Source organism: Globicephala melas, chromosome X, assembly GCF_963455315.2.
Source record: "Globicephala melas chromosome X, mGloMel1.2, whole genome shotgun sequence".
Classification (NCBI taxonomy): Eukaryota; Metazoa; Chordata; class Mammalia; order Artiodactyla; family Delphinidae; genus Globicephala; species Globicephala melas.
This window is the reverse complement of record NC_083335.1, coordinates 85673415-85696733: the sequence shown is the minus strand read 5'-3', so window position 1 is coordinate 85696733 and position 23319 is coordinate 85673415. Positions and strand designations below refer to the sequence as shown.

Genomic DNA, 23319 nt, shown 5'->3' with positions numbered 1-23319 from the left:
TACATATACATAGTGAAATGATTCCTACAGTTAAGCTAATTAACATATCATCTCCTTACATAGTTACCATTTTTTGTGTGTGATGAGTGCACCTGAAATTTACTCTCTTAGTATATTTCCGTTGTTCAATACAGTGTTAAGTATAGTCATCATGCTTGTATATTAGATCTCTAGACTTTATTCATCCTACATAAATGTAACTTTATACTCTTTGACCAACATCTCTCCTCATTTCCCCCATACCCTTGGTAACCACCATTCTACTCTTTGCTTCTGAGTTTGACTTTTTAATTTTTTTTTTTAGATTCCACATATTAGTGAGATCATACAGTATTTGTCTTTCTGTCTGACTTATTTCTTAGCATAATGTCCTCCAGGTTCATCCATGTTGTTGAAAATGGCAGGATTTCCTTCTTTCTCATGGATGAATACTACTCCACTCTATATATACTAGATCTTTTTTATCCATTCATCCACTGATGGACACTTAGGTTATTTCCATATATTGGCTATGGCAAATAATGTTGCAATGAACATGGGAGTGCAGATACCTATTTGGCATAGTGATTTCATTTCCTTTGGACATATACCCAGAAGCAGGACTGCAGGATCATACAGTATTTCTAGTTTTAATTACTTGAGTAATCTTCACACTGTTTTCCATAATGGCTTTACCAATTTACCTTTTTTTTTTTTTTCGGTAAGTGGGCCTCTCACTGTTGTGGCCTCTCCTGTTGCGGAGCACAGGCTCCGGACGCGGAGGCTCAATGGCCATCGCTCACGGGCCTAGTCGCTCCATGGCATGTGGGATCTTCCTGGACCGGGGCACGAACCCGTGTCCCCTGCATCAGCAGGCGGACTCTCAACCACTGCGCCACCAGGGAAGCCCCAATTTACCTTTTTTAAATTAATCTTTTACCATCTAATTTGTCTCTCATCTGTTACCTATACAGCAGTAAATGATCTTATTCAATTTCCCCCTTTCTTTCTCTTCTCCTCCCATATTTTAGTTGTATTTTTTCTACTTTGTCAGAACACTTAATGTGTATACATTATCCTTCAACCCATGACCCCAGCCTTATTTTAGTCTTATCTTCACCGTTAAATATATGAAATGCTTACTGTCAGTCCTTTTGCCAGAATTTTCCCATTCATTGTTTTTGGTTGAAGCTAATTGTTTACTATAGTGCTATCCAGTAACACTTCCTTCAGTGATGGGAATGTTCTGTATCTGTGCTGTCCAGTACTGTCCAGTACTGTAACCAGCCACATGTGGCTACTGAGCACTGGAAATGTGCTTTAGTGTGACTGAGGAACTGAATTTTTAATTTTATTCCATTTTAATTCATCAAAATTTAAACTCAAATAGCCACATGTGGTTAGTGGCTACCATATTAAGCAGTGAAGCTCTAGCAAATTCCTTAGGAAGGGCACACATATTCTGGCCTATTCAAAACTTTTTCTGACGGCCTTGATACTTGAAGGGTATCTTGGCTGGATATAATTTCCTTTATTTGTACTTTCTTTCCTTAATTTTCTTGAATGTGCTGTTCTACTATTGCCTTACTTTCTGTGTTGTTTTTGAGAAATGGATGCCGATCTAATTCTTTTGCCTGGAGGCCCTGAGGAATATTTTTCTTTGCCTTTAAATTCTAATAGTTTTAATTAGGATATATCTCAGAGTTGATTGCTCCAAGTCAATTTTCCTTGGTACCCAGTGGGCCCTTTGATTGTGTTGAGGTTTGTTTTATGATCCAGGATATGGTCTAGCTTGGTGAATATTCCATGTATACTTGAAGAAACAGTTAATCTCAGTTTTTGAGTGAAATGTTCTACAATTCCTTGGATGATTGGTGGTGTTCAGTTTTTCTGTATCTTTGTTGATTTTCACTCGTCACTAAGAGAGGTGATGAAAGTTGGCAGCCATATTTGTGGATTGTCCCATTTCTTCTTTCAGTTTTGCTTCATGTATTTTGAAGCTACATTGTTAGGGCGATCACCCCCACACCTCTGTTCCCAGGGCTTCCCCATCTTGGTCCTCTAGCTGGACAGTTGGGGCTTTCATCTCCATCCTGGCACTCACTTTCTGCAACTAGGTTTGCCCTTGAGGCCAAGTGGTGAGAGGTTAGAAGAAAGGCAATGGGGATCCTTCCCATACTCTTCAGACCACTATTCCTCTGGCCAAAGAAGAGGATTCCTCTCCTTTAGAGTTTGAGGAGCCCGCTGCTGCAAGGTTACATCTTTGGCACTGGGATTTACTTTGGGGCAGGACTGCATGAGAAAGAAAAGAGGCTTTCTCTCATTTTCTCTGTCCCACAAGAGCCCCTCCCACCCCCTTTCAGTCTTCATGTCATATTGGTGTACCTGCTGACTCTGTATTTGATGCCTCTCTCAAGCTCTGTGTTCTCTTAGCCACCCAGTTTATTCTGGTGGCTTCAGCTAGTGCTGAAATGCTACTGCCTCTCAATCCTTCGTCTATCCTAGCCTCCTCTCACAGATCCAGCATCATATATGCACCTTCCAGCTGGACGTCTCTATCAGTATGTGACATAAACACTCCAGCTCAGGTCTAAGATCTATCTCAATTTCCCCTTCTGCCAACCCACTGTCTTTCCTGTTTTGCTAATCTCAATATTGTGGCACCAGCCTCAACCCAGCTGTTCATCAACCCAGCTGTTCACTCTCAAGGGAGAGTAATATTCTCTCCCTTTCTCCTACTTGACAATACTTCTGTATAACTTATAAATCTAACTATATTGTGGGAAGGTCAGAAAATATTCTGATCATATAAAGAGTCAAGTATTTTGGAGACTGATGATAGATAGAAATAAAAAGGTGAAAATCCCTCCACTGTCTGCCCCTGAATATCTCTATAGCCCTTTATCTCATCACAGCCCAAAGCACTGTTTTCCTGTCATACTGTGCTATTTATAGTTCTCTAACTCACCATGTGTGTTTCATGTCTTCCTGCCTTTTCTCATACTACTGCCCCATATTCGTGAGGGAGGTTATATTCTTGTTTAAGGATTCAAAGCTCTACCTCCCCAATAACACAAGTTGGAATCTTATTCCATCCCTTGTGAAAGCCCATTGCACCCTGTACACATGTCCAGCATAGCTCCTATAACATCTCATTGCAGGTGTGTGTTCACATTTAGGCATACCTCCGAAATATTGGAGGTTTGGTTCCAGACCACTGCAATAAAGAAAATATTGCAATAAAGCGAGACACATGAATTTTTTGGTTTCCCTGTGCATATAAAAGTTACATTGACATTATACTGTAGTCTATTAAGTGTGCAATAACATTATGTTTAAAAAAACCAATGTACATACGTTAATTAAAAAATACTTTGTTGCTTAAAAATGCTAACCATCAGGCTTCCCTGGTGGCGCAGTTGTTGAGAGTCCGCCTGCCAATGCAGGGGACACGGGTTTGTGCCCCGGTCTGGGAAGATCCCACATGCCGCAGAGTGGCTGGGCCCATGGGCCATGGCCGCTGAGCCTGCACGTCCGGAGCCTGTGCTCCGCAACGGGAGAGGCCACAACAGTGAGAGGCCCGCGTACCAGAAAAAAAAAAAAATTGCTAACCATCATCTGACAATTGCAGGGTTGCCACAAACCTTCAATTTGTAAAAAACGTGATATCTGTGAAGCACAATAAAGTGAAGTGCAGTAAAACACGGCATGCCTGTGCAAGTCTCCTTATTTGGGTACAAGCTCCTTGAGAGCAGGCACTCTATCTTTGTTTCCCCAGCAATTGGGACAGGTCCAGGCACAGAGTGTTAACTCAGTAGTCAGTGGTCTTTTCTCCATGAATTGAAAAATTAATACACTAGCAGGACTGTTCTGTGTTTTCCTCCCCCAAAGTATAGTATCAAGCAAGAAAGGGTCAGGTTTCCAGTGCCAGCTAAAAATTGTCACTTGCTATCTGCCCCTACAAGGATGAAGTCACTAGCCACTGCAGTCACTGACCTTCAACATACCCTGAAAGGAGTTCAGGGTGGAGATCAGGAATGAGACACTCTGTGCTCTGGGAAAAACTGGCAGAGCAGGCCTTCAGATAGTTAGATATTTTCAGGAGAAAATGTTCTGAACTCAATTTCTTGCATCTTCTCATATCTAGCAAAGCACTAAAACCATTAACGGAGACATCTGCTCCTGCTGACTAGCAGCAACCTTCTACCAAGATGTGTGCTTAATTGCATGTACCCCCTTCACCAAAATCACATATATACTGACCTCCCCCCTTGCCTCTTCAGAGCAGTTCCTCAGAGCTATCTGAGAGGCTGTCTCCTGAGCTATAGTCCTCATTTTGCCCCAAATAAAACTTAACTCACAACTCTCACGTTGTGCTTTTTTTTTTTTCAGTTGACACCAGTGTAGCTTTTTCTAGTCAACTGTCAAAAGTGCTCTATTGAAAGAATTAGTTCCCACACATCTTTTCCATGTGTCCCATTCTGATCATTGCAGATTGTTGTTACAGGGATCTGTGTCATTTGAAGACGTGGCTGTGGATTTTACCCGACAGGAGTGGTACAGACTGGACCCTGCCCAGAGGACCATGCACAAGGATGTGATGCTGGAGAACTACAGCAACCTGGCGTCTGTGGGTGAGGATTATTGTCCATGTAACTCCTGGTAGCATGTGTTTCCTTTCTTGGTTGCTGTAACCTGGGCAGCCTTTGCAGAGTTCAGTGATACTTTAGTTCTAGATTCAAGAGGTCACAGATGATTTATCAGTTTGGGGCACCAGGAAGAGTGTGTGTGTTCTCACTTCCCCCAATGAAAGGTTTCAATGGGCACCCTTCCTTGTGCAGCTCATGAAGATGCACTTTTCTCCTCCATCAGAGGCCCTAAAGCTCAGACAACTTGGCCCACGTCCTGTGCCATTTCCCATTAACAGGCCTCTGCGTGGCCAAACCAGAGATGATCTTCAAGTTGGAGCGAGGGGAAGAACTGTGGATATTAGAGGAGGAATCCTCAGGCCATGGTTACCCAGGTGAGTGAGCAAGAACTAGACATGTGGAAAATAGGGGAAATAAGAGCTCAGGAATTCAGGTCAAAGGTTAAGTTTGGGCAGTGTTTTTCAGGAATCTCTTTTCAGAGGCCCTTGCTCTTTGAAAATGACCAGAGGACAAAGGTCTACATGCTTTAGATAGCTAAATCCTACATCCCAATATCATGCTCACACTTAAGTGCTCTCTCCTATTTTATCTCAATTTTTGTAGTCATTTACCACTCTTATCTTTCCCTGCCTGCCTCAGCTTAGACATTTATTCTTAGCTAGTCTGTCTCTCTTTAGTATTCTCAATTGCCTTCCTTCCCTCCATTGCCTTGGATGCCTTCTGTTGTCAAGCAATCATTCATACATTCATTTAGTCATCTACCAAATCCTAAATGAGGTCAACTATATGCTGGTCACATTCTAGGTGTGGGGATCCAGTAGTGAATAAAGTAATATCTCTGTTCTCCTGGAGCTTGCAGTCTAATGAGGGAAAGAGACCAGAAACAAACAAATACATGGTGTTTGGTGGTGAAAAGAAAATCAGTTCAAGATAAGAAGAACAGACAGTGATGGAGTTTGTGCTTTTGGGGAATGTGGTCAGAGAAGACTCTTTGGGGAAGTTAACATTAGTGCACCAACATCAGTGAAGTGAGAGAGACAGAGCCATGTGGAATTTTAGTATTCTGAGCAGAGAGAACAGTAAGTGCCAAGCCTAGTCTGAGCAATATATCATAGGAACAGCAAAGATGCTGGTGTGGCTTAATGGTGGGTGATGAGAGTGTTAAGAGGTGATATCAGAGAGTTAGCCGGGGGCTAAGTTATGTAGAATTTTTATAGGCTTTGTTAAGCATTTTAATTTTACACTGTGACAAGGGAAAGCCTATGTTGGTTTTGAGTGAGAGAGATATGATCTGATTTGTTTTTAAAGGCTCTCTGTCACTGCTGTGTGCCAACAATTCTGTTGGGGGTAATGCCCTCAGTCATGATAATGACCTTCAGCATCAGAAGCTTCAAACTTTGGATCAAACTGTTGAATATGGGAAAGCCTTCTACAAGAGAACAGCCTTTGTTGGACATAAAAGAACACACACAGGAGAGAAAAACTTTGAATGTCATGAATGTGGGAAAACTTACTGCAGGAAATCAAATCTTATTGAACATCTGAGAATACACACAGGCGAGAGACCCTATAAATGTGGTGAATGTGCAAAAACCTTTAGTGCAAGATCATACCTCATTGCTCATCAGAAAACTCACACAGGGGAGAAGCCCTTTGAATGTAATGAATGTGGAAAATCTTTTGGCAGGAAGTCACAACTCATTCTACATCGGAGAACACACACAGGAGAGAGACCCTATGAATGCACTGAGTGTGGGAAAACCTTTTCTGAGAAGGCAACCCTCATGATTCATCAGAGAACTCACACAGGGGAGAAACCCTATGAATGTGGCGAATGTGGGAAAACATTTCGTGTTAAGATATCCCTTACTCAACACCAGAGAACTCACACAGGGGAGAAACCCTATGAATGTGGTGATTGTGGGAAAAACTTTCGTGCAAAAAAATCCCTAAACCAACATCAAAGAATTCACACAGGCGAGAAACCCTATAAATGTGGTGAATGTGGAAAATTCTTCAGAATGAAGATGACTCTCAATAATCACCAGAGAACTCATACAGGTGAAAAACCCTATCAGTGTAACGAATGTGGGAAATCTTTCAGGGTGCACTCATCTCTTGGAATACATCAGCGAATTCACACAGGAGAGAAACCTTATGAATGTAATAAATGTGGTAATGCCTTCTATGTCAAAGCACGCCTCATTGAACATCAGAGAATGCATTCAGGAGAGAAACCCTATGAATGTAGTGAATGTGGAAAAATCTTCAGTATGAAGAAATCCCTGTGTCAACATCGGAGAACTCACGTAGGAGAGAAACTTTATGAATGAAGTGAATGCAGGAATGCTTTCTATGTGCAAGTATGCCTCATTGACACAGGAGAGAGACCCTTTGAATGTCAAGGATGTGGGAAAGCCTTCTGCCAGAAAGCACACCTCAGAGAACATCAGAGAACTCACTTAGGCCAGCCCTTGCCTTGTACTATGGAGAAAGCTTCTCTAAGAAGATTCCCCTCACCATTTGACCAAGCTCTTTGGGCCATCTGATTACTGGTGCACACAGAGTGCACTTGTAACAATTTGGCTCTTATGTTGGTGTGAAAATTGTCCTGATCGCCTTAGGGAGTGGCTCATTGTTGTTTTCATTTCATTTGGATTTCCCTAATTAGTGGTGAGGTTGAACATTGGCTTACCTGTTGACTGGCCATTTGTTTTATTTCGTCTGTGCAATGACTGTTCATATCCTTTGCTCATTGTTTTCTAATGGGCTGTTTATCTTTTACTTCTTGGTTTAAATGTTGTTTTTCTTGTTTTTTTTTAATATGTAAAAATATAAAAATCCTTTTTCAGTCATGTGTGTTGCAAATATCTCCTCTCAGACTGTGACTGGTTATTTAATTTTTTTAACTCTTTTCTTCTGCTGAAGTTTTATGTTTTCATATTATTGGTTTCAAGGTGATAATATTCTCCTATACTTTCCTCTAAAGTGAAGGTTTCACTTTCAACATTTAGAATTTTAATCTACCGTAAATTTTTTCTTTGTAGTATGAAGTCTACAATATATAATGCTGTATTTCTTTTAAATACTTTACATCAGTGGTATCACACTATTTTTAAACTTATGCAACTTGCTTTTTTTCACGAAGTGTTACATTTCCAAGATCTATCCATGTTGATAAATATATTTATTTATTTCTCCATTCCCCTAGTGAAAGACATTTGTATCATTTTTGTGTTTTGTGTTTAAATCTAGAAGTGGAAATGATGGGTCCAGGGTGTAGACAGTATGCCAGTTATTAATCTATTGTGCTTCAGCTCCAAACCTACCCTTCTATACTCTGCTTTGTGATGCTGGGGCCATGACTCTACAGAACACGTTTCTGTCTTGCCAGCTGCTACTCCCTGTTGGGTCCTACCAGTAAGAGATACTAAATATAAATATTGAGTCTGCGGAAGGAAGAAGGGACTTGCTCCTTTTTTCCTTCTGGTTGGCTCCCTGTTCATCTGTCAGCCCAGCATTGCTTCTTCACTTGGGCAGCAGCAGTTCCTCATGGTAGCAGCAGTTTAATCCAGTTTTCACTTTTCCAGCACTAAGAGCTTTAGGGTACCCCACCCCCTCAGAGACCTAGCAGCATCTGGCTGGTGCCACCTCCTTAGAGGTATGAATCCCAGTCACATGAGACCCTGCTTCCAACCTTCTATTTTTAATAATTCCAACTTCTTCCCTTGTTACCCTAGGCCAGCTGCTTTCTGCAGTTGCTACCTCCATGATAATTTTAATGTTCTCTTTTTGTCTTTTAAGTTACGTGGTTAATAACTTCATCACTAGTTAAAAATTCATTTTAAGTTCTCTCTGTTAAAATAATCAGTATGGTTTCTGTCTCCTAACTGGGTTCTGATTGATATAGAAGTTTTTCAACTTGACTAAATTTTAAAGTTAAAAAAATTGCACTAATTTACACTCTCATGAGCAGTTTGAGAAAAAGTTTACATTTTCACACATATTCACCAGGACTTATCTGTTTTTTTAAAATTGTTGCCGATCTGAAAGGTGTAAAATGGCTTAAGCCCTCCCATCCATGAATATGGTTTGTCTTTTTATTTAACTCACCTTTTAAAATTTTAAATAGTATTGTATGGTTTTGTCTAAGAAATTGTCTTTGAAAGTTAATCTTTTAATAGAAAATTTGCTCATGTACATGTATATACATATATATTAAAAATATTATGTATTATGGGGTATATATATATTTATATGTAATATATGTATCTATATATATGTATATAAGTGTGTGTGTATACATGTGTGTGTATGTCTCCCCAGAAAACATTTTTGTTTTATATATTCATTTTATTTTACCCACATATTTACCACTTTGATTGCTCTTCATTCTTTTCTGCATTTCCTCTAGGATCATTTTCTTCTTTGCCTGAAAAACATCCTTTAGAGTTTTCTTTAGTGGAGGTCTATTAGTGATAAACCTCTCAACCTTGTGAATATTTTCTCTTGCACTTTTTTGATAAGCAAAAGTGAATCCTTTACCTTTAATACTTGGTAGCACTGCGCCATAGTAAATTGATGCAAAATTAAATACTTTTTTTTGCTTTTTTCCCTGAGTGTTCCATAATGATTATGACAACCCAGGATATTTGAATTAATCACCAGATGCCCCCCAATACAGCATACACTTGAATATACATATTACACTTTCTTCACTTTGTATATAGCATGCCCTCATCCTCATTTACTAATTATTAAGTTTATCAAAATGATATCTCATCAGTTCTTCCAATCTTCATCTCATCCATTAAAAAAATTAAATTTGATGTTTTAAAATTATTATTATTATGGAAAATGTCAAACATAAATAAAAGTAATCTATAGTGACAGAAAGCAGATCAGTGATTGCCTCTGGGGTAGGAATTAACTCCTATGAGGTAGGAGGGAGCTTCCCAGGGTGATGAAACTATTCTGTATCTTGACTGGAGTGGGTGTTAATGGGGATACACAAGGTCATCAAATGAGTACACTTAAGATTTGTGCATTTTATTGTATGTAAATTATATCTCAATTAAAATTTTAAAACAACAATAAAGAATTCCTTGTTCCCATATCAGGAGTCAAATATGGGCTGCTTGGGAGAAAACCAAGAATCTTGACCACTAGATCAGATGAAAGACACTGGCAATGGGAAACTTGGTCCTCCCAAGGCTTTAGAAATGGTTTTGCTCCATGAAAATGACCTTTACTAAGGCCCATGATGGGTTGTGCTGGCCTTCCGTTAGCTACCATCACCTATGTGGTGATCCCTACTGGCCAATACTACTGTGTGTATTTGGCTCCCAATAGCCTGAGCACAGTCTCTCCTAATCCTCCATTAGCATTAGCTACCATGATGTAGTTCTTACCCCCATCACATGTCTGCACAGTGTCTACTAACACCCACTCCATTAGCTTATAGCAGTTCTTATCACCACCTTTAGTTAAGAGCACAGTGTCTGCTGACCTTCCATTAACTCACAATAGCTTGTCTTCCCACACTTTTTATTCCAGCAGAGTCTGCCGACCCCCTTTAGCTCATAGCATCATGTCTCGCCACCCCTTTTAGCTGCTATTACAATTTTTACTGACCTCCATTTGCTCACAGCATAGTGTCTTTTCACTCCTTTAGCCTCCAGCTTGGTGACTGATGATCTATTAGCTCAGTATCATGTCTTTTTGCCCTCTTTTAGACTCAACATGGTGACTGCTGACCTCCCATTAGCTCCCAGCGATGTGTCATCACCTTCATTTATACCTAATGCAGTGGCTGTTGACCCCATGTTGGCTCTCACCACTTTGTTCATTCCCCACTGTCCACTGTACAGTATATTTAATCCAATGAGTTCTAATCGCAGTATCTGCTCATCCTACATTAGATCCCCTCACTATGTCTGCTGGTTTTTTATTAGCCATGATATTAGCCATATCAGTGTCTCTGATCCCCATGAACCCACAACACAGCACCATTGCACAAATATTTATCTGCTGTTCCCCAGTTAGCCACCAATATGGTGACTTTGATCTCTTGAGCCCCAGCTTAATGTCTGCAGAACTCACATGACCTTGTCACTCTATCTTCTGATCCCCCATTTACCAAGTTCCAAGTTTTTTACCTGAGGACCCCTAAATAGCCTCCATCACTATGTCATCCGACCTTACATTATAGCCTATTAGTGCATCTGTTGACCATACGTTAATGTCTTCGACTTGTCAGACACCCACACAGAGTATGAACTCCTTGAGGACCCATTACCATGTTTTTTGTCCTTACAGTAGCTGAATCCCTGTGTCTGCTGCTGAGTCCCTCTCCCTCGCCTTTAACCACGAGTATTGTGTCTTTGACCCCTTGAGGCCTGAGTAGAGTTTGCTGACCCCACGTTAGCTCTGATCCCAGTGTCTGTTGATCCTCCATTAGGCAGCAGTACTGTTTCTTCAATATGCATGAGGTTCCAGCAATGTATTTGCTGATCCCCAATTAGCCACAAGATCAGAGACTAACCTCCATGAGCTTCTGGCACAGTATCTGCTGATTCCACAGTAGTCTCATCTTATTGACCACCCATTAGCAATGAGTACAATGTCTTTGACCTTCATAAGTCCCAATCACAGTGTTGCTGACCCTGCATTAACCATCATCACTGTGCCTGTTGATCCCCCATTAGCCACTAATACAGTGTCTGAATGCAATGATGTCCCAGTACAGTGCATGCTGACCATACATTAGAGCCCATCACCATGTTTGCTAACCCTATACTGGCCTCAACACTGAGACTACTGACTACCACCTACTAGTTTAGAGCCTTTGCCTCACGTTTTTCAATCACAGTATCTGCTACTGATCCTATATTAATTAGTGTCACCACTGTGTCTTCTAATCTTTGCCACAAGTAGAGTGTCTTTGATCTTCATAAAAAATCTGACTAGTGTCTGCTGATCCCATATTAGTACTTTATTACCCTGCTGATAAGCCATTAGCCACCACTAAAGTGATTTTTGTCTCCACCCCAGCATCAGCCCATTCGCTACCCCCATCCCTGTGGATGCAGGTTACTCATCCTCTAATACAATGTATTGACCTCATGAGCCCCAGCATAATGCCTGGGACTCATTAGAGCCTACCCTGCATTAGAGCCCTTTATGGTTTCTGATGATCTTCTATTGGTCGCCAGTACAGTGTCTTTAACTCCCATGAGTCCCCATAACCATATCTGCTGGTGCTGTATTAGCTCCCATGATTGTTGAATTCCCACTAGTCATTAATATACTATATTTGATCCCTGTGATTACTCCCCACAGTTTCTGATGACCCTTTATTAGGACCAGTCATTGTTCCCTGATTTCTGTAAATTGGTTTGTTGCTGTTTCAATTGTTCCTCGGACTCTGGTGGTTCCCCAGTCCTGCAGACTGCTTTTTTATTTTTCCTTTCCCAGCACTTCAGAGACTCTTCTTTGATGTTTTTGGCCTGATCCTCTGGATCTAGGCCCTGTTGCTCTCACTCTTTTGTAGCCCCTCTGACTGTCTCCCAGATACAAGGACTGTTTTGTGGTCTCTTCAGATGTTTGATGATCCCTCTGTTCCTCAGGTCCAGACACTATCCCCTTGTCCCGTTAACTGTTTCCTGGTTTCTCTGGCTGTGCCCTCAGCTTGAGATTGTTCCCTTATCTGTCTGGCTGTCTCCTAGGTATTTCTAGCTGTTGCATGACATTTAGGGATGTTTTCTTCTTCCATTTGCCTGTTCTAGAGTCTCTCTGGTTGTCCTCTAACTACAAGGACTGTTTTCTGGTCCTTTGTCCTTTTGATAATTTTTCTGACTGTTCACATCACTGCCATGACAGTTTCCTGGTCCCTATGGCTGTTTTCTAGGGTCCGGGGATGTTTCCTCAGCCCTGACCTATTGTCTGGAACCACAGACTGTTCCTGCTGCTTCTGGCAGTTCCCCAATACATGGAATAGGTTACTTGACCCTCCCTGATGTTACCTCAATCCTGGGTATGTTCACATGTCTTATTGCTTATTTTCTGCTTTTGCCAACTGTTTCTCAACACCAAGGACTGTTGTATACACTGGATGTGGCCTCAGGCATTAAACAGCAAGTGGGAGTTGCAGGCTCCAAAGGGAGCACCTTCCAGGTGCTCCCTTTAGCTGTGGCTGCTATGGAGAAGCAGACCCTACAGAGAGGCTATTTAGTTCAGAGTCCTGGTGTGAGTCACTACATTTCCTCCCATTACCCTTCTAGAAAATCCATTAAGGTGAGTAAAATGAGTTACCCCTCACCCCCACATTCCATGTGTCTGTGTGTGAATCTCTGCTTGGAAAAGAATCTCTGATGGCTGAGAGGAAGTACAAGGGGTTGGCAGTCCTGTGAGGTGTGCAGCATGGGGTCCAGCTCCATGGGTAGCATAGGGGCTGGCCCTACCCTCACCCAGCCCTCAGTACTTCTCCCTGAAAAAAATGGGTCTCACAGTCCCTACCCAGAATCCTTCTGAGGTCTGTGATAGGGTTGGAGGATGATTTATGGGTGTATTCACCCCTTGGATATTTTTTCCAATCAAAACACAAAACTCTCATAATAATAACTTCATGTGTAATATTACTAACAGTGACAATTGCTAGACAGGCAATGTAGTGCAATGATGAAGAACGTGAACACTGAAGCCAAATCTGTATTCAAATCCGAAGCCTTAATGGTTTCTTAGCTATGACACCAAAAGCACGTACTATAAAACAAAAAGGAAATAAATTGGGCTTCATCAAAATTAAAAATTTTTGTGTGGTAAATAGTACTGTCAAGAAAGTAAAATGTCAACCCACAGAATGGGAAAAAATATTTGCAAATCATATATCTGATAAGGGATGTGTATCTCAGATATATAAAGGACTTGTATAACCCAGTAATAAAAAAATAACCCAACTTAAAAATGGGCAAAGGAAAAAAAAGGGGCAAAGGATCTGAATAGACATTTCTCCAAATGAGATATATGAATGACCTAAGTACATGAAAAGCTTCACAGCATCATTAGGCATTAGGGAAATGGAAATCAAAACCACAATGAGATATTTCACAACCACTAGTAGGCTAGAATAAAAAAGATAGACAATAGCAAGTGTTGACGAGGATGTAGAAAAATTGGACTCATCTTAACATTGCTAATGGGATGTAAAGTGGTGCAGCTGTTTTGGAAGAAAGTTTGGAAGTTTCTTAAAATGTTAAACATAGAGTTACCATATGATCTAGGAATTCTACTCCTGGGTATCCACCCAAGAGAAATTAAAACATATATCCATACAAAAACATACACACAAATGTTCACAGCAGCATTATTCAGAGTAGTCCCAAAGTGGAAACAGCCCAAATATCCATCAACTAATGAATGGTTGATCAAAATGTGGTATATCCATACAATAAAATATTCAGTAATAAAAAGGGATGATGTAGTGATACATGCTACAAAATTGATGAACTTTGAAAACATGTTACTTGAAAGAAGCCAGTCACAAAAGACTACATATTGTATGATTTCATTTGTATGAGATGTCCAAACTATGGAGACAGAAAGTAGATTAGTGGTTACCTAGGGCTGGGGTTGGGGGAGGTGGGAAAAGTGGAGAGTGACTGCTAATGGGTTTCTTTTTGGGATGATGAAAATATTCTAAAATTCTATTGTGATGGTTGCACAACTTTGTGAATATACTAAAATTAATTGTCATATTAAATGGGTAAATTTTATTGTATGTGGATTGCATCTCAATAAAGTTTTAAGAAATATTATAAAAATAAAAAAGATATTAACTAAGTCAGTATTTCTTAATTTGATTCCTTATAATATTTTTTAAAGAAAAACAATTAATTAGTTCCCACTTACGACTGACAAAGAAATCCTGCCTTTTCCTAGCTCTGTGTCCTTGGGGAAATCATATTACTTCTCTATGCCTGTTTCTACATCTGTAAAATGGGGATAAAAATAATACCTAACTCATACGGGCAGTGTGAATATTAAATGACATTATATACGTAAAGTGCTTAAAACAGTGCTAGGCATATAGCTCTCTGTACTAGTTATTGTAAGGTCGGATCTTAACAAACCGCACCGCGAAACAGAGGAAAGCTTCAAGTGAGCTTTATTAGGGAGCGCTCCCGGGCGAGGTTCACTGGTCCAAGAGAAAGGGGCCAGAGAAGTCGCACCTGGGTGAGGGTTGGGCAAGATTTTATAGGGGAAGAAGGGAAAGGGGTGTGGTGAATCCAGGAGGGCGCAGGTTATTCCTTATTTGGTGGTCTCTTCGGGTATCGTGGCAATATCCGGGTGCAGGTTGCATCAGTCTTGGGACCGTTAGTCCCGCCCCTCGAAAGGCGGGAAGGCTGGGCCGGGTGGAAAGTCCCCAGGTCAGTCCCTGGAACTGGGTGGTCCGGAAAGTCTCCAGGTCAGTTTCTGGAACTGGGTGGTCCGGAGAGTTTCGGTCTGATGCAACCTGTGAATCTGATTGCGTTCCCCTGCCTCGGGCCAGTTGGCCTTACAGTTATTATTAGTAATAGTAATGGTAAATATATTTTATAACAGTAGTGATAGATCTTAGTAATGACCATTTACATTATTGCAAATAATGTTTTATTAGGAATGATAATTTATAATATTGGAAATAATGTATAATATTAGTAGTAATAATTGCATGCCCTCTGGCATCTTTAGTTTAACTCATGATTTTGACAAACTCAAAGACATTACAAATATTTAATATACTCATTTGTAATGTTTTTCTTATGGTGATGCTCATACACTAATTTCTAGTGTACAAATCCCCCCACTGAAAAATACCAACATTTTCAAAGACTTCAGAGGACAGCCATCCCCCAAGCGATAATGTTCCTGCTTCTATTTCCAAGTGAGGTCACATTCTGAAATGGTGGGGGTTATGTATCTTTTTGGAGGACACAATTCAACCCATAACAATTCTCCATTATGCAGTCCTCACTGTGGACAAATCCCCATGTTTATAAATCTCTACTGTTGCCAAGAACAGATGACAAATCCCCAAGCCCTGTGTAAATAATTCCCTTGAAAAGTACCCTCTCTTCATTGTGGCATATCCCCTCTTTCACAAATACACAGCTGGCAAATACTGTATTCGTTTTCTATCGTTGTGTAACAAATTACCACAAACTTAACAGCTTAAATCAACACCCATTTATGACCTCACAGGTCAGAAGTCCAAGTAAGCTTGACTGGGTTCTCTGCTTAGTGGTCTCACAAAACCAGTGTTGGCCACACTGGACTCTTCTATGGAGGCTCTTAGGAAGTATCCATTTCAATCTTATTCATGTTATTGGCACAACTTAGTTCCTTGCAGTTGTAGTACTGAGGTTCCCATTTCTTTGTTGGCTGTCGGCCAGTGGTGGTTGCTGTCTGCTTCTAAAGGCTAACTGCATGCCTTACAATGTGGGCCTCTTTGTCTTCAAAGTCAATTAGGACGTGCCAAATGCTTCTCATGCTTCCAATTTCTCCAGCATCCTCTTTTGTCACCAGCAGGAGAAAACTTTGCATTTCTGAAGGGCTAAGGTGCTTAACTACATTAGCCTCACCTGGATAATCTCCCTATTTTAAGGCAAACTGATTAGTAACCTTAATTACATTTGCAATTAATTTGCTACATAATGTCATATAATCATGGAATTATATCTCATCACATTCACAGGTTACATGCACAATCAAGGGGAGATGTTTATATAAAGCCTCCTGCAATCACTTTTGCACTGTCTTCGTATTCACAAATATTCATTCCACTGGCATATCTCCATTGACAATCCCCATTGGCAAATTTCCCTTCTCATAAATATCTACTCACTGGAAAATCTTTCATTCCTTAACCTGTTGGGGGAAAAAAATCACCCCATTCCAAAAAAAAATCCCTTAAAATATCTCCACTCATGACCCCTCTTGACAAATCTCCTCACTGAGAAATAAAAACTATTGACATATAACCAGTCTGCCACTGAAAAATCTTATGCATAAACACCCACTGGCATCTTTCTTATTTATAATCCCTGTTGAAAAATCTCTTTTTATAAATAACCTCCATAATACATACTCCATTGTTGTTGTCCATTGAAAAGTCGTTATAAACACCCACCTGATGGTGTAACCTATTTATAACCTTTGATGACAATTTGCCTTGTTTTTAAACACTTGACTATTGGCATATGTCCTATTGCCCAGCTCATTTTAAAAATATACCCATTATAAATACCCTTGTTGACATATACCCCATTGACAATATCTGTTGTATATCTCTCCATTCATATACACCTATCAATGTATCCCTAAGTGATAGCTCCACATTTACCAGGATCTATATTCATAAAAACCTCTCTCCCTCAACCAGGTATAACTCTATTGATGATCACTTGTGACAAATCTCTTTATTCTTAAATACTCACCAAAGTCATATCACTCATTGACAACCCAATTTACAAATCTACTGATGTGCAAATACCTTCCCATTGGAATTTTTTTACATTAAAAATCCCAGTTGAACATAAATTTTCACCTACTGGAGAATATCTCATTGACAGCCTACATTGACATATCTCCCCTTTCTTAAATACTTCTCAATATATCCCACACTGATGAGCACTTAATAGATACAAGTTCCTTGTTTATAGATACAGGTTCATTGGCATACTTGTCTCAAACCCAGGTTACAATATTCCTCATTCATAAAAATCACACCAACTGAAATATATCTGTTACTGATGATCTCCATGGACAAATCTCCACATTTATAAATTCCTGCCTGTGACTTCTTCTAGCCAAGATGGAGTCCCAGGGCCTGGATTTACCCTCATGCCAGGAACAAACAGAACAAAAACCAGACAAAGTACATTGAGGAAAAAAAAAGGTTTTCAAGACACTGGATATTAGGCAATGAAGAACAATGATCCCTGAGGAAAGGGAAACAAATGAAGTGAGTCATATGATTTTTCCAACATACTTCCTCGAGAGAGTTTCCAGGGTACTGCACAGAGAGGGGAAACTGAGGAAGAGACTGGTGAATTCCCTGAGTTGAGAAGGAACTGAGAGTCTAGGGAGAACAAGGCAGCTAGAATTTGTAGGACACACCACCAAAGTGGAGAAAACTGCACAGAGAGAAGATCTGGGTGATCTGCCTAGGGTCCTCCTTGAGTATTCAGTTGAGTATCAATCAGCACATGTGTGTGAGGCCAGGGAGAGAACCATCTGAAAGGATAAGAGGAAATGGTGTCTGATGCTCACACAGGGCTGGGAATAGTGCCTGTTCTCAATAGCTAGACTGGAAAAATAGGGCATTGGGTAGATAATTCAAGAAGCTATTGCCTTAGTAGCAGGGATTAATTAGCCCTAGGCTGAGCACTGCTCCAGATACACCTAAAAAATTATATTAGCAAGATGTGCAAGGATCAAACTCCTTCCAAGTAACTTAGCTCTGTCCCAGAACAAAACTCCAGATGACATAGAAATGCATATATGTCCAGTACCCAACAAAATAGAATTCACAATGTCTGGCATTCAATCAAATATTACCAGGCATGAAAAGAGTTAAGAAAATAGGAAAAGTAATGAGACTAATCAAGCAATCAACCAACCCAGAAGTGACACAGAGGTTAGTATTAGCAGACAAGGATATTTTAAAAATTATTATAAATGTATTCCACATGCTCAGAAAGTAAGTAGAGATTTCGGAAATATTTTTTTAAATTAATTAATTAATTTATTTATTTATTTATTTTTGGCTGAGTTGGGGCTTTGTTGCTGCGCACGGGCTTTCTCTAGTTGTGGCGAGCGGGGGCTACTCCTCCTTGCGGTGTGCGGGCTTCTCATTGCAGTGGCTTCTCGTGTTGCAGAGCATGGGTTCTAGGGCGCGTGGGCTTCAGTAGTTGTGGCACGCAGGCTCAATAGTTGTGGCTTGCAGGCTCTAGAGCACAGGTTCAGTAGTTGTGTTGCACAGGCTTAGTTGCTCTGTGGCATGTGGGATCTTCCTGGACCAGGGCTTAAACCCATTTCCCCTGCGTTGGTAGGCGGATTCTTAACCACTGCGCCACCAGGGAAGCCCGGGAAATATTTTAAAAGACCCAATTACACGATTTCCACTTCTGGGAGAATGGAGCAGATGTACTTTTCCCTATTCCTCTTGCTAAGTACAATAAAAAACTTTGGAAATGATATTTATAAAACAAACATAAGCTGACTCAGAAAGGTGGAGTGAAGGAGGCAAGCTGGCTAAGGACTTCAGGACCCAAAAGAAAAGAGCACATTGGGAGTTCCCTGGTGACCTAGTGGTTAGGACTTGGTGTTTCCCTGTCATGGCCTGGGTTCAATCCCTGGTCAGGGAACTGAGATCCCACAGCTGTGTGGCACGGCTCGGGGGGTGTGGGGAAGAACATTTGTTCTATGGGTTTTCTTTTTGCCTCTTATATCTGACAATGGTGGAGAACCTGGCAACCTAGAAATGCCAATGGGCCCAGACAAGAAAAAAGACGCTACAAAAGCCAGTTCTGTCTAGTAAAAGAACCAGGGAATGGGCAGCTTAACAATATGGTAAACTTTCAGAAAATAGTTGCTTTACTGCATCCCAACAGTATAGGAAAAAAATGTGGTCCAACTCCCATCCATGCTAATAAATGCCAAGTGAAGAGCTTATATTTTCACCCTGAACAGACTGTAAAAGTCATGCCAAACCCCTGCCAAGGTGGTGTCAGAAAAAATCGACTATGAAGCCAGGACTTTTGTCCCCACTGGGTGGTAATGAGCCCTCACCTATATGATGTCAGTGGAAACCATACAGGGAGCCTAGACTTCCTTTCTCACATATCAGCATCAAGGCACCCCTCTCTTTTCCCCTAGGGTGGTGTCATTGGAGGCCATGTGGAAAACAGTAGGGAGGCACTGCTACGCCTTCCAGCCAGGGAAATAGTGGAGTCCTACTTGGTTGTGGAACTCCCAGTCTTGCCCAGCAGTAGCAAGGAGCCTCCCAACTCTGTTATTAACAGAGACTGAGTGGGGAAACTAGACTTCTCCCCATAGCTGGCATTAACAAACTGGCATCCTCCACTCCTTTTCCCTGCTGGAGTGGTGTCAGAAAAAGCCAGCTTAGACAGAAGGTTTAGGGAATTCCTTGGTGGTCCAGTGGTTAGGACTTAGCACTTTTACTGCCGTGGGCCTGGGTTCAATCCCTGGTTGGAGAACTAAGATCCCACAAGCCCCGTGGTGTGGCCATAAATAAGAACCAGGATCTTACAACATAATATAGAAAATGTTCATCTTCCTTTGTTTTTTTTTGGCTGTGCAGCTTGTGGGAATTTAGTTCCCTGACCAGGGGTTGAACCCAGGCCATGGCAGTGAGAATGTAAAGTCCTAACCACTGGACCACCAGGGAATTCCATGAAAATGTTCATCTTTCAATTGAAAATCACTTTTCACACCAAGAATCAGGAATACACGTGAACACCAAGATGACAGAGATGTTAGAATTATCTGACAAAGATTTTAAAGTAGCCATAATAAAAATGCTTCAATGATCAATTATGAACACATTTGAAACAGATGACAAAATAGAGTCACAGAAAAGAAATAGAAGGTCTCAGCAAAGATATAGAAGATGTAAATAAAAACCAAATGGAAATTTAGAACTGAAAAATAGAATAATCATAATAAAAAACTCAAAAGATGAGCTCAGTGGAGAAACAGATGAAGAAATCAGTGAGCTGGAAGATAGAAGAACAGAAATTACCCAGTTTGAACAACAGAGAGAAAATAAAATTTTAAAATGAATGGGGGACTTCCCTGGTGGAGCAGTGGTGAAGACTCCACGCTCTCAATGCAGGGGGCCCGGGTTCTATCTCTGGTCAGGGAACTAGATCCCACATGCATTCGCAACCAAGAGTTTGCATGCCACAACTAAGGAGCCCGTATGCCACAACTAAGGAGTCCACCTGCTGCAAGTAAGATCTGGTGCAACCAAATAAATAAAGAAATATTTTTAAAAAATGAATGGATCCTCAGGGACTTGTGGGATTATAACAAAATATTTAATAGTCCTGGAGGAGAGGAGAAATAGGGCATGACTGAAGAACTACTCAAAGAAATAATTGCTGAAGACTTCCTAGATTTGGTAAAAGACAAACCTACAGATTCAAGAAGCTGAGTGTTTATCTGAGAATTTGTTTATTCTTCCTTCATTTTTAAAAGATAGTTTTGCTGGATATGAGATTCTTGGTTGGTAGGTTTTTTTCTTCCAGTACTTTGGATATGTCATTCCATTGCCTTCTGTCCTCTGTTTTTTGCGGTATGTGGGCCTCTCACTGCCGTGGCCTCTCCCATTGCGGAGCACAGGCTCCGGACGTGCAGGCTCAGCGGCCATGGCTCACGGGCCCAGCCGCTCTGCGGCATGTGGGATATTCCCGGACCGGGGCACGAACCCGTGTCCCCTGCATCGGCAGGCGGACTCTCAACAACTGCACCACCAGTGAAGCCCCGGCCTCTGTTGTTTTTGAAGTCAGTTGTGAATGTTATTGGGGTTCTCTTCTACATGAGTCATTTTTCTCTTGCTGCTTTCAAGATTTTCTCTTTGTAGTTGCCCTTCTACATTTTTATTATGATGTGTCTGGGTAATGATCTTTTTGAATTTATCCTGCTTGGAGTTTGTTGAGCTCTTGGATGTGTAGATTAATGTTTTTCAGCAAATTGGGAGAGGCTACAAATGGGTCCTGACAGGAATAGACACTCTGAACTGAGCTGTGCATACCTGGAGGGAGATGCAAATGCTCAGACTACTATAAAATGACCAGAACAGAAGATATTGTACCAATTTGGACCACCGAGTTACATTCTTCAGACCAAGGAACACACTATACAACTGTATTAGTCTGCTTGGGCTACCATAACAAGATACCACAGACTGGGTGACTTAAACAACAGAAATTTATTTCCTCACAGTCTGAGAGTCCAAGATCAAGCTGCCAGTAGGATTGGTTTCTGGTGAGACCTGTCTTCCCAATTTATAGATAACCACCTTCTCACTGTGTCCTCACATGGCATTTTCTCTGTGCTTGTACACCACTGGTGTTGCTTCCTCTTTTTATAAGGACATTAGTCCTTTTGGATTAGGGCTCTACCCTTACAACCTCATTTAACTTTAATTACCTCCTTGAAGGACCCATCTCCAAATATAACCACATTGAGGGTTAGGGTTTCCAGATGTAAATTTTGAGGGAACACAATTCAGTCCACAATAACAATCTATAGCGTCCAACAATGAGCAAAGAGGTATCCTAGGAGTGGTGCTTTGATAGAGACTTAGAACAGGCAACTGAAATATTTGTTGTCTAAAACTGAGGGAGATAAGGGCATGCAGGGCTGACTTACACATCTTTACAGTGTGTGCTCACACTCAACATGAGGGTGGCCAAGAGAGGGTCTCCAATAGATAGATTCCTTCACTTTTCAGAAGAATCTGGGGAAGAGGAGGTGGGAGAAGATGCTGGTATGACTATACAGTTTCCCCCCACAACATTTCAATGTTCTTTTATTCCTACCTGATTCAGTGGTCCCAGGACCAGGGCTGCAATTGCAGGGGCCAGAAGCTGGGATGATTCCGAGGCAAGAAACTTTAATTTTACTTTCAAACTTTTGCATCAGAATTCCTAAAGGCATAATGTGATTGATAGACTGTGCCTTCACCCAACTTGGCAAACTTGGGGTTGACAGTGAATACAGCTGTATTACCTAGTGGTTGAGATAGACCACTAGTTCTGCACTTGTGATGATACCCTATATAAATGGGAGTGGACTGAAGGGGAAGCATTTGCTAGACTGGTATTGCTGCTGGCAATCTGGACCAGCACAGTGGCCGAACCTATTGTCCCCTCCAAAGGTGGTAAAGTTTGGATCAAATTCAATGATAAATGGAGAGAAGGAATATAGCTGAGAGTAAAAGAATGAATAAATAGGTTATGCAACAAGGGAAATCCATTACATTGGTGCCCAAAAAGCTCAGAGTAAGAGGTGATATTGTCTCTTAACTCAATTAAACCAAATGCCAGAAAGAATGAAGCCATATGTTGCCAAGACTACTCCTATTTTTGGAACCTGAGAAGGTCAAATAGAAGTCTGCAAACCGAGTGATATTGTTCTGGGAGATGAATGTGCCAATATCTTTTGAGTATTTTATTTTGGAAAGAACACTTAACAAGACATCTACTCTCTTGACAAATTTTAAATGCACAGTATATTATGTTGACTATAGGTACGGTGTTGTATGCAGATTACATCTACTATCATGTTATAATATGGTGTAACACTGCCATTGTTGCTAAGACTATATTTATATTGATGGTCAAATACATGGGGAAATTGAGTTAAAGACTTTTCAGGATATAACGCTGATGGCAAATGACTAGCTTAAGGAAGAATTGGATTTAGCTAACCATCAGCTAATCTCTATGCTAAATAGTTCCACACAAGTTTATCATAAGGTATAAATAGAGGTAGATCAGAGAGGAAGAGTAATAAAATTGGTATAAAAATATGAAAATGCATGTAATGGCTTTACAGGATGGATTTGAATTATTGAAACTGAGAGTGAACCCTTGAACTTGCAATTGGTGTCAGAGTGAGG

General features: G+C 40.8%; 1 protein-coding gene across 1 annotated transcript in view; it reads left to right on the top strand.

Annotated features, from left to right (window-relative positions):
- Nucleotides 1-14386, top strand: part of ZNF157 (zinc finger protein 157) — a 34535-nt gene extending 20149 nt beyond the window's left edge. Inside the window, exons 3-5 of the mRNA XM_060292400.1 lie at nucleotides 4487-4613; nucleotides 4907-5002; nucleotides 5937-14386. Of these exons, the coding sequence (XP_060148383.1) occupies nucleotides 4487-4613; nucleotides 4907-5002; nucleotides 5937-6961 (1248 nt within the window). The 3' untranslated portion in view covers nucleotides 6962-14386. The remainder of the gene's footprint in view (nucleotides 1-4486; nucleotides 4614-4906; nucleotides 5003-5936) is intronic.
- Nucleotides 14387-23319: the final 8933 nt, after the last annotated feature.